The sequence below is a fragment of the Mobula hypostoma genome, chromosome 14 (genome assembly GCF_963921235.1).
Source record: "Mobula hypostoma chromosome 14, sMobHyp1.1, whole genome shotgun sequence".
Lineage (NCBI taxonomy): Eukaryota > Metazoa > Chordata > Chondrichthyes > Myliobatiformes > Myliobatidae > Mobula > Mobula hypostoma.
In genome coordinates, this window is record NC_086110.1 from 76,210,397 (window position 1) to 76,223,114 (window position 12,718).

Genomic DNA, 12,718 nt, shown 5'->3' on the forward strand with positions numbered 1-12,718 from the left:
TCAGCATGGCTTTGTGAGGGGTGGACAAACATGACTGAGTTTTGTGAGGAGGTAACTAAGATGCTTGATAAGACTAAGACAGTGGACTTCAGTAAGCTATTTGATAAGGTCCCTCATGCTGGGCTAATTCAGAGGATAAAGATGCACGGAAGATTACATTGGCTTCATTTGTCATACATACAGCCGCTCGCATCAACAACCAACATTATGTGCTTGGGGCAGCCTGCAAGTGTCGCTATGCTTCCAACATCAACGTAACATGCCCACAACTTACCAAACCTAACCTGTACGTCTTTGGAACATGGGAGGAAACCGGAGCACCTGGAGGAAACTCGCATGGTCGCAGGGAGTGTGTACAAACTTCTTACGCTACCTGCCATTTTATATCTGTGTCCTTCTCTACAGACTCATCTGCCAAGGGAAACTTCTTCCCGCCCCCCCCCCAACCTTATCTGTGCCTCTCATAATCTTAAAGACTTCAATCAAATCTTAGACCATAAGACATAGGACCAGAATTGGGCCATTCAGCCCATCAAGTCTGCTCCACCATTCCATCATGGCTGATTATAATTTCTTTCAACCCCATTCTCCTGCCTTCTCCTCATAACCTTTGACACACTTGAAACTATCACCCTCCACTTTAAATATACCCAATGACTTGGCATCCACAGTTGTCTGTGGCAATTGATTCCACAGATTCACCACCCTCTGGCTAAAGAAATTCCTCCCCATCTCTGTTCTAAATGGACGCCCCTCTATTCTGAGGTTGTGCCCTCTGGTCATACACTCTGCCACTACAGGAAACATCCACCCTATCTCACTTTATCTAGGCCTTTCAATATTTGCTAGGTTTCAACAAGATCACCCCTCATTCTTCTAAATGCCAGCAAACACAGGCCCAGAAACATTAACCACTTCTCACACATTAACCCTTTCAGTCCCAGAATCGTTCTCGTGAACCTCCTCTGGACTACCTTCCAGATAACAAATCAAAGATGAGGGGAAAGCAACAGGCCAAATGTTACCTGAGCTTTTGACTTTCCAACGTGTTTCTTTTGGAACAGAAATTGCCGGTTGAGGTTGCTGACATCAATTGTATCCAAGTCAACCTAGAAGCATAAAAACAGATAGGAACAAAAGTTAGAGGATGAGCATTGTTTAGCTGAAGAAGTTGCAGAGGAGATTCACAGGAATATTACCAGGATCAGAGGACTTGAGTTACAAGGAGGGGCTGGATGGACCTGCACTATTTTCTGTGGAGCAGAGCAAGCCAAGTTGTACAAAAGGTGAAGAAGATTATGACTGACTTTTCAGGCATCACGGCCTGGAAAGGAAATTTGGACACACTGGAGAGCAAGAGGCCAGTCAGTATGGTGGACTCAGCCAGATCCATCATGGGTATAGCTTTCCCCACCGAGGACATTAACTCTGCTACGGACGGCCGCAAGCCTGGCTACAAATGGGATAGCAACCCTACTCAGTAAAAACCCAGAGCTACAGAAATGGCAACATAAGCTCCAAAAACCTTTGCCTAGGAAACGTATGCAGCCATGAGGCGGAAGCAGAAGGCACAGGGCTAATCAACCTTCAGCCCAGGACCGAGGACTCTAGTGAGCTGCTGTCAGTTGGGGTGATGGGCTTCAGAAGAAGAACCAGAGGCAATGACTCAGGAAGACAACATCCATCATCAAGAATCCCACTATTTAGACCAGGGGTCCCCAACCTCTTTTATGACATTAACCAATATCATTAAGCAAGGGGTCTGTGGACCATGCTCTCTTCTTGAAGCTGCCATCAGGTTGGAGGTACAAGACCCTGAAGGCCCACACCTCCACAACAACTTCTTCCCTGCTGCCATTAGGCTCTTAAACTGACATGAAAAACCCTAACACTGCTGCAGACTGTATTTCCCTTGAACACAAGCCATTCTGCAGATGCTGGAAATCCAGAGCAACACACACAAAAGCTGGAGAATCCCAGGTCAGGAACCTATGGAAATGCATAAACAGTTGACGTTTCAGACCAAGGCCCTTCATCAGGACTGGAAAAGAAGTGGGAAGATGCCAGAAAAAGAAGGGGGAGGGGAAGGACAAACTGGAGAGTGATGGTGAAGCCAGGTCAGTGGGGGAGGAAGGTAAGAAGATGAGAGGTGATAGATGGAAATGGCAAAGGGCTGAAGAAGGAATCTGATAGGAGAGGAGAGTCATCCATAGGAGAAAGGAAGGGGGGGGGCACCAAGGGAAGGTGATAAACAGATGAGGGGAAGATACAAGAAGCCAGAATGGAGAAGCGAAGAGCAAAGGGCGGGAGGGGGCAAATTACCAACGTTGGAAAAATCAATCTTCGTGCCTTCATGTTGGATCCGACCTAGTGAGAATTTGAAATGTTGCACTGAAGTTATGTTTTAGTTTTATTTTGCCGTGTAAGGTATGAATAATTTATGCTAATTTAAATTTATGCAATTTCTGTTTACTGCCTCTGTAATGGACTGACCTACACTTGAAGGACACAGATAAAGTGGACGGTTACAAACTTTTCCCCTGGATAGTGAAGTCTGAAACTAGAGGACACAGGTTTAAGTAGAGAGGAGAGATTTAAAAAGGGAGTGGGATATGGAGCATGAGAGCAGGTCTATTGGTCGAGGTGCTGAGAGAAGTGGCAGATATGGGTACAGCATTTAAGAGGAGAGGAAAGGTGTAGAGGTGCTGGAAAATGGCTCATTCAGTATCTTGGTCAGCATGGACAAGCTGGGCCGAAAGGCCTGCTTCCCTGATGTCTAATTCTTAAACAAGTTCTTCCATCTAAATGATTTTGTAATCTTAAACTAAAAAAAAATTACAACGGGAGCTATTCAGCCCATCAGCAAAGAGTCATGGAGTCATCCAACAAGAAGACCAGAGGCCATAAGGCACAGGGGCAGAATTAGTTCACTTGGCCCACTGAGTCTGCTCCACTATTCCAACAACGACAGGGGAACACGAGGGGAAAGGTGCTGAGAACATGGAACTGCCAGTAGAAGTGGTAGGTGAGGGTTCGATTTTAACATTTAAGAGAATTTGGACAGGTACGTGAATGAAGGCATGGAAGGATATTGTCGGGGTGCAGGTTGATGGGACCAGGTAGATTAATAGTTTGGGACAGCCTAGATGGGTCAAAGGGCATCTTTCTATGCTATAGAATTCTGTGACTATTTATTATCCCTCTCAACCCAAAGTTCCTGCCTTCTCCCTGTAACCTTTGACACTGACTAATCAAGAACCTATCAACCTCTGCTTTAAATATACCCAATGACTTGGCCTCCACAGCCGTCTGTGGCAATGAATTCCAGAGATTCACCTCCCTCTGCCTAAAGAAATTGCTAATCTCTGTTCTAAACGGACATCATTCTATTCTGACGTTGTGCCCTCTGGTCCTAGATTCTCCATGCACTCTATTCAGTAGGTTTCACTGAGATTCCCATGATCTAGGTCCACCCCTACCATTATCTACCCATCTACACACCTCATTTTGGTCCTGAGCGTTTGATGCCTTGGTGATTGAAGTGCTCAATATTTCTACAATACTGGGAAAGACTCAGCACCCACCACCAGACCCTAGCAGTACATTTCAGATCACAGCCATCCACAGGGTGAATGAATTCTTCCCCTGTCCCAACACCTATGCCCTTTGGTTGTATACACCTCTGATTTGGGCAACAATCCTTCCAGCAGTTTGACAGCTTATTGGTTAGTGCATTGTTATTACATCGCCAACAATCTGGAATCAGGGTTGGAGAAGTTAACAACCTTAAATTCCCCAGTGTCATTTCAGAAAATCTGTCCTGGGCCCAACACACAAGTACAATTACAAAGAAAGCACAGCAGTGCCTCTACTTCCTTAGAAGTTTGAGAAGATTTGGCATGATATTTTCTATAAATGTGCAGTGGAGAGTATATCGACTGGCAGCATCATAGCCTGGTATGGAAACACCAATGCCCTTGAATGGAAAATCCTACCAACAGTAGTGATATGGCCTAGTTCATCATGGCTAAAGCCCTTTCCACCAATGAGCACACCTACTCGGAGCGCAGTCACAGGAAAGCAGCATGCATCAAGGATGCCCACCACACAGACCATGCTCTCTTCTCACTGCTCCCATCAGGGAGGTGGTACAGAAGCCTCAGGTTTCTGAACCACCAGGTTTCAGAACAATTATTACCCTCGACCATCAGGCTCTTGAATCAAAGGGGATAACTTCACTCGCCTCATCTCTGAACTGTTCCCATGACTGGGCTCACTTTCAAGGCCCCTTCATCTCAGGTTCTCGATATTTATTGCTTTTTTTCCCTTTGTATTTGGGTGCAGTCTTTCAGTGATTCTATTATTTTTCTTGGATGTAGAGTATGCCCGCAAGAAAATTAATCCCAGGGTTGTATATGGTGACATAAATGCCCTTCGATAATAAACTTACTTTGAACTTTATAAAATCTGTTTTTATATTCAATATGTTGGTCATTAAGGCAAGTAATCATCGTAATCATCTGTGCCATCATCCTCATGGATACCCTGTCACCACTGAGCTGTTTACCTGTGCTGTGCACTACATGCATTCTGAATTGTATATTTTATTAACTAATTCATGGCAATATTTTGCTTTATGTGCAGTGTGTGATATACGTTGTATGGGTGCACTGTGGTCCGGAGGAACGCTGTTTTGTTTGGTTGTATGTACGTACGGTCAAATGACAAAAGACGGGTTGTATACTGAGTCCCAGCATTTCTCAGTGGTTCCTGCGGTCCTAACATTGTGCATCTATCTCCCAGATGCTGAGGATGAATCACCTCACACACAGAATTCAATTTCTCGGTACATCTTTACTCATCCAGTCAGGACCGCCACTGGAAACCTGGTGAACACACTCTTGATGCAGGACACTTTGGAATGTCAGGCATTGTGCACCGGGTCAGGTCACACAATACAAAAAACACTGAGGTCTGGCTAAATCTGTACGTCGAAAGTCAAAAACCTACTACTCAACATTCAGTCCTGATGAAAGGTCTCGGCCTGAAATGTCAACTGTTCTCTTCCACAGATGCTGCCTGGCTTGCATAGTTCACCCAGCATTATGGGTGTGTTACTCAACATTCAAGATTGTTTTATGTCATTTCCAGTACACAAGTGTAAAAGAGAATGAAATAATTGTTACTCAGAATCGTAACAATAACATAAAGAACACAATGATTTTTTAAAAACAGAATAAATATAAATACATAAGATAGGGGGTGTGGAGGGGTGGGTTAGTGGGTGAAGGTGTTAATCAGCCTTATTGCTTGGGGAAAGTAACAGTTTTTGAGTCTGGTGGTCCTGGCACAGATGCTATGTAGTCTCCTCCCTGATGGGAGTGGGACAAACCATTCATGAGCAGGGTGGGTGGGACCCTTCATGATGTTACTGGCCCTTTTCCGGCACCTCTCTGTACTCAACTTTCATTGGATAAAATATGTACATCTGCTTCTTTAGCTCCTCTATTGCTTCACTTTCTTTTTAAGATTCAAGTCACATACCATTCAGACCATCAAATCACTACCGGGTCTAAGAAAAATCCATCAATTCTACTGAAGAAGTGTGACAGTTTACTTGTGTTTTGGAATTCCACTAAAAAATTTACTAATAATTTTTTTTGGGAAACAAACTGTGGTAAACTATCACTGCAAACAATGAAGAGGTGAGTGAGGGCGAAGCGAACGAGAGATGCGCCTTGCTGGTATGACGCACTTGGAGTTGGAGTCGTGCTGGTTGGAGTGAACGATTCGGAGGGGAGAAGACAGGATGGAGGAGTTCTGATACCCGTCCAACTAACCTGGGTGTGATGGTGGATCACTCTAAGCGTCAAGCCAATCCAGAAAGGTCAAGAACAGCTTCTTTGGCAGCGAAATCAAGGTCTGAAGCGAATCACTGGGTGGTGTGTTCTAGGCCCGGAGCAATTCGCCACGATGAGACCCGGGTACCAATGCGAAGGTCTGGATTGTCTGCTGTTTGGCAATCGAAACGCCGGCTCAAATAGACTGGAAAGGCAGGGTGTCGAGAGTCGGTCGAGGTTGGATCACATGAGGCTTTGAGCCCACTCCAGGGATTTGGACTAAGGACGCAATTTGGTTGAGAATGCTGTCGTTGCTGCTCGCTTCCACTGCTTGCATGATCTGTTTGGATTTTTTTTCTCTTGCTTTGTGGGCAATGGGGGTTGGTCTTTTTTTAAATTTATTTTGAGTTCCTTGCTTTGCAACTCCCTATTAAGCAAGCAAATTTCAAGGTTGTATAATTTATAAGTTCTTTGATAATAAATGCACTTTGAATCTTTGAACTTATTTCCCTGTAATCACATGCCCAACAACTGACCCTATGGCCAACCAACCAGCCACACCGCAGCTCTTCAAGACGGAGGGGGAAGCCTATCCCGTGACAGGCAGACTGCGAACTCCACAATGGCAAGCTGCAGATCAAAGTTCAAAGCAAATTTATCATCAAAGTAGGTATATGCTACCAGTTTCTTGTAGGCATTTAAAGGAAAATAAAGAAACAATTGAATTTTATGAAAACTATACATAAAGATTGACAACTAATGTGCAAAAGAAGACAAACTGTGCAAATTTAAAATATTGACAACGTGGATGGTAGAGCCCTTAAACTGAGTCTCTAGGAGATGGAATCAGTTCAGTGTTGAGGTGAGTAAAATTATCCACATTTGTTCAGGAGCCTGATGGTTGAGGAGTAATAACTGTTACTGAACCCAGCTGTGTGGGATCTGAGGTTCCTGTCCTTCCTCCTCGACGGTTGTAACGAGAGAGAGCACGGCCTGGATGGGATGGGAAGATGATGGATGCTGCTTTCTTGTGAGAGTGCTCCACATGAATGTGCTCACTGGTGGGCCGGGGGAGCCGGGGCTTTGCCCACGAGTGTCTGGACAGAACAAGAGCTGTGTGGGATTACAGTTCCATCCTGTGTCACTTATTATTGTCATGTGTGACGCCAAGCAGAACTGCAGAACGGATGATGCTAATGAGAGAGGTAACGGAAGACAATGGAGAAACATTCAAAATGCTAATAAGAGAGGAGAGAGAGATTAACGAGAAAGAAACACAATTCCAATGTTGGCGTCTGCGACAGGCCGTTTGCTTTGAACCTGAACTGTTTGAAATTTGATGGACAGGTGATACCCCAGCAGGGGGATAAAAATAGCAGGTTTGCTAAGGCATGGGACCCTGGAAAGAGCAGTGTGCCCCACAAGGTGCTGGGAGTTTGGAGGACCAGGGCACGGGAATCGGTCAGAGGCTCACAGGGTGAAAAGGTACGATTGGTGGGAACCTGCTGTGTGTCCGCCCTTGCCTGCGTGCCGGGTTCACCACTGAAGAACAATCGTATCCGGAACAGAGGGGTCACAGTCGGTGACCACAGCGGGATCAGAAGACATCAAAAGGTCTGCCCGAAACCAACTGCATCTCTCACTCTCTCTCTCCAACGGTACAACAGCGATAACTTCGAACTGCATTAGACTGAACTGAACTCTGCTTCACTTAAGACTGATCATTTTACCCCTAGACTGCGATAGAGCTTGGTTGATTCCTATTACCCTATTTCTGTGTATATGTGTGTATTATCATTGCTAGCCTGTTACATTTATATCCTTGCGATTAGTGTACTGTATTACTTATTTCTTTAATAAAACTTTATTAGTTCCTAGTAATCACAAACTCCAACACGTGTTCCATTTCTGCTGGTTTGGCAACCCAGTTACGGGGTACGTAACATTATACAGATTATTTGCTGGGGTGGATGCTATCAATGTCCATTGTACACTCTAATGACAGAGGCAGATTTCCTGTTGGGTCTTCAACTGTTACTAACAGTCAATAAAGCTAAAAAGTTAAATAGTAGGAATTTAAATTTTGCTTGTCTCTGAATGAATAGTCCAGGACTCTGCTGGTTTATGCAGTAACAACCATTGTGCTGCTGCACACTTGCTCAAACTCTTACCTCTTCGATGTCAACAAGACAAAGGAAATGGTTATCGACTTCAGGAAAACTCACACCACTCATGTTGGCGGCACAGCTGTGGCAACTGCAAACAACGTCAAACTCTTGGGAGTGCACATCTTGCACAACCTCTCGTGGTCCCAAAATACATTATACACAATCAGGAAAGCTCGCAAACTCCTCTACTTTCTGAGTAGAGAGCTGGACTTTCCACATCTGTACTTAGGGCATTCTGCAGATGCACAGTAAAGAGCATCCTAACAAGCTGCATCATTGCATGGTACAGAAACTGCTCTATAACAGGTAGTCAAAACTGCCCCACACATCACCAGCTCCAGCCTACCTGCCATCAAGGACATATCTACAGAAAGGTTCTGGAAAAGTGCCAATAACATCATAAAGGATCCCACCCACCCTGCTCAGGGGAGGAGGTTACATAGCATCCACCCCAGGACCACCAGGCTCAAAAAGTTACTTTCCCCAGGCAGTAACGCTGATCAACTCCTCCACCCACTAACCCACCCCACCACACCCCCAACCACCACTACTTTATCATTTCCTGTCAGTCACCTTATGTACAGACACTCCTGTGCCAAGCATCATTTGCTATCTTTTCTACTTATGTGTACTGTATTTTTAATTATATTTGTGTTCTTTATCTTACTGTTTTTTTTTTGTGCTGCATCAGATTCGGATTTTGTTCTCCTTTACAGTTGCGTACTCGAAATTACATTGAACAATATTGAGTTTTGGAAGCCTTTTCACAGAAGCTTGTCAGAGGAAGGCCTTGGTCCAAGCATCAGGAAATCCAGGTGCTGCTGTGCAGACTTACCTTACAGACACACACACACACTCATACGTGACACTGCAAACACTTTCCCCCATCACACATCCCTCCGTTAACTGCCTCCCTTAATTTCTTTACCACTTCCCTCTGAAACCCAGTCCCTCACTTTCAGCCTCTTCTCTGTTCAACAACTTTTCATTTACCTCCATAGATGCTACCTGCCCCTCTGGGTTCCTCCAGCGCTTTTCTGTGTTGCCCCTCTCTGTTCCTTTGCTTTTAAACTTTCCCTCCCTCTAAACTTGAGAGATTTCTCAAGGAATAACATCGAAGACCGAAGTTCCTCCCAGAACTACACTACTAGAACAGCTTTAAACACGGAAAGCTTGATCTTGATGTGTAGACATTAGCCATTGTGTCCCACCATCACAGTGGTGTTACCACTGGGACATAAAGAAATGGTCCCTATCAGGGGATCGTAGCTCCAACTCCTGCCCTCAACCCTCAGCTCCAGTCCAGTGCCCTCCGACCCCAGTTGCAAGAGAAAATAAAATAAATCCCCACCTCACGTACCAGCCTGACAGATCTCCGTGGCCCCTCTGCATCAGCCAGGACACAACAACGTTCTTCCCCAGCAGGGAACTGACTTCCCCCTTTGCTCAGGGAACTGACCAGCTCCAATTCCACACCCGGATCCGATCCCTGACCGTCCAACCGGGGACCGGACAGGACCCCCACCCACCGACCAGTGCCTGAACCCGGTCCCCTGCTCCACTTGCCGCACCTGTCGTCGGCGAGGTTCCACCGCCGGCATCAAAGCTCCAGGTGAGGCCCAGGCCCCGGAGCCCACCCGGCCTTTCCCGCCCACCCGCTCCGCCGATTTCCCGTCCTTACCACCTCGATGTCTCTGAAGCCAGCGAGCACCAGGTTTTTGAGGAGTTCGCAGCCGATACCGCCAGCGCCCACCACCAGCAACCGGCAGCGGGACAAGCGCTCGGCCAGAGCGCGGGAGACGGGACCAACCAGCGCCATCTTCCACAGCCAAAGGCCCAGGCGCGGACAGCGCTCGTCGGGAAAAGCCGGGGATTTCGGCGTGGCCTCCCTAAGCACCGCCCCCTACCGGGACCGGTAACCGGTCCTCCTAATATGGCACCGCCTATCGGGACTGACAAACGGTCCTCCAAACACGGCGCCCCCTACCGGGAATCGGCACGCGGTCCTCCTAGTTCGGCGCCCCCTACCGGGACCGGCAACCGGACCTCCCGACTCGGCGTTCCCCATCGGGGCCGGCGATAGTCCTCTGAACCACTCATCTCTGCTTCACATTCCCATTCGGACATGTCTATACATGGCCTCCTCTGCCTGGCCTGCTGCGTTCACCAGCAACTTTTACGTGTGTTGATGAGACTAAGCTCAGGTTGGAGGAGCAACACCTCATATACCGCAAACAACAGGAATTCTGCAGATGCTGGAAATTCAAGCAACACACATCAAAGTTGCTGGTGAATGCAGCAGGCCAAGCAGCATCTCTAGGAAGAGGCGCAGTCGACGTTTCAGGCCGAGACCCTTCGTCAGGACTAACTGAAGGAAGAGCTAGTAAGAGATTTGAAAGTTGGAGGGGGAGGGGGAGATCCAAAATGATAGGAGAAGACAGGAGGGGGAGGGATGGAGCCAAGAGCTGGACAGGTGATTGGCAAAAGGGATATGAGAGGATCATGAGACAGGAGGCCCAGGGAGAAGGAAAAGGGGGAGGGGGAGAAATCAGAGGATGGGCAAGGGGTATAGTCAGAGGGACAGAGGGAGAAAAAGGAGAGAGAGAGAAAGAATGTGTGTATAAAAATAAATAACAGATGGGGTACGAGGGGGAGGTGGGGCATTAGCGGAAGTTAGAGAAATCAATGTTCATGCCATCAGGTTGGAGGCTACCCAGACGAAATATAAGGTGTTGTTCCTCCAACCTGAGTGTGGCTTCATCTTTACAGTAGAGGAAGCCGTGGATAGACATGTCAGAATGGGAATGGGACGTGGCTTGCTCCTGCCCCACCGAACTTGTTTCTGCATACCTTGACACGGTTTTATCCCCCCTTGTTCAATCCCTTCCTACCTATGTTCGTGACACTTCTCACGCTCTTAAACTTTTCGATGATTTTAAGTTCCCTGGTCCCCACCGCTTTATTTTCACCATGGATGTCCAGTCCCTATATACTTCCATCCCTCATCAGGAAGGTCTCAAGCTCTCCGCTTCTTTTTGGATTCCAGACCTAATCAGTTCCCCTCTACCACCACTCTGCTCCGTCTAGCGGAATTAGTCCTTACTCTTAATAATTTCTCCTTTGGCTCCTCCCACTTCCTCCAAACTAAAGGTGTAGCTATGGGCACCCGTATGGGTCCTAGCTATGCCTGCCTTTTTGTTGGCCTTGTGGAACAATCTATGTTCCGTGCCTATTCTGGTATATGTCCCCCACTTTTCCTTCGCTACATCGACGACTGCATTGGCACTGCTTCCTGCACGCATGCTGAGCTCGTTGACTTTATTAACTTTGCCTCCAACTTTCACCCTGCCCTCAAGTTTACCTGGTCCATTTCCGATACCTCCCTCCCCTTTCTAGATCTTTCTGTCTCTGTCTCTGGAGACAGCTTATCCACTGATGTCTACTATGAGCCTACTGACTCTCACAGCTATCTGGACTATTCCTCTTCTCACCCTGTTTCTTGCAAAAACGCCATCCCCTTCTCACAATTCCTCCATCTCTGCCGCATCTGCTCTCAGGATGAGGCTTTTCATTTCAGGACGAAGGAGGTGTCCTCCTTTTTTTAAAGAAAGGGGCTTCCCTTCCTCCACTATCAACTCTGCTCTTAAATGCATCTCCCCCATTTCACGTACATCTGCTCTCACTCCATCCTCCCGCCACCCCACTAGGAATAGGGTTCCCCTGGTCCTCACCTACCACCCCACCAGCCTCCGGGTCCAACATATTATTCTCCGTAACTTCCGCCACCTCCAACGGAATCCCACCACTAAGCACATCTTTCCCTCCCCCCCCCGCTTTCCGCAGGGATCGCTCCCTACGCAACTCCCTTGTCCATTCGTCCCCCCATCCCTCTCCACTGATCTCCCTCCTGGCACTTATCCTTGTAAGCGGAACAAGTGCTACACATGCCCTTACACTTCCTCCCTTACCACCATTCAGGGCCCCAAACAGTCCTTCCAGGTGAGGCAACACTTCACCTGTGAGTCGGCTGGGGTGATATACTGCGTCCGGTGCTCCCGATGTGGCCTTCTATATATTGGCGAGACCCGACGCAGACTGGGAGACCGTTTCACTGAACACCTACGCTCTGTCCGTCAGAGAAAGCAGGATCTCCCAGTGGCCACACATTTTAATTCCACATCCCATTCCCATTCTGACATGTCTATCCACGGCCTCCTCTACTGTAAAGATGAAGCCACACTCAGGTTGGAGGAACAACACCTTATATTCTGTCTGAGTAGCCTCCAACCCGATGGCATGAACATTGACTTCTCGAACTTCTGCTGATGCCCCACCTCCCCCTTGTAACCCATCTGTTATTTATTTTTATACACACATTCTTTCTCTCACTCTCCTTTTTCTCCCTCTGTCCCTCTGACTATACCCCTTGCCCATCCTCTGGGTTCCCCCCCCTTGTCTTTCTCCCCAGGCCTCCTGTCCCATGATCCTCTCATATCCCCTTTGCCAATCACCTGTCCAGGTCTTGGCTCCATCCCTCCCCCTCCTGTCTTCTCCTATCATTTTGGATCTCCCCCTCTCCCTTTCAAATCTCTTACTAGCTCTTTCTTCAGTTAGTCCTGACAAAGGGTCTCGGCCTGAAACGTCGACTGTACCTCTTCCTAGAGATGCTGCCTGGCCTGCTGTGTTCACCAGCAACTTTGATGTGTGCTA

The 12,718-nt window shown here is 47.3% G+C and overlaps 1 protein-coding gene across 2 annotated transcripts in view; it reads right to left on the bottom strand.

Annotated features, from left to right (window-relative positions):
* The window catches only part of uba2 (ubiquitin-like modifier activating enzyme 2), a 51,212-nt gene extending 41,344 nt beyond the window's left edge, over positions 1–9,868 (bottom strand). The window contains exons 1-3 of one of the 2 annotated variants that reach the window (XM_063067258.1): positions 9,690–9,795; positions 5,841–6,267; positions 1,026–1,109 (exon numbers count right to left, since the gene is read on the bottom strand). Coding sequence is in view for 1 of the 2 variants with exons in the window: in XM_063067257.1 (XP_062923327.1) it covers positions 1,026–1,109; positions 9,690–9,827 (222 nt within the window). In the remaining variant the exon portion in view is untranslated. Of the gene's footprint in view, positions 1–1,025; positions 1,110–5,840; positions 6,268–9,689 lie in introns of both variants that reach the window. The other variant, XM_063067257.1, reaches the window with a different exon arrangement.
* Positions 9,869–12,718: the final 2,850 nt, after the last annotated feature.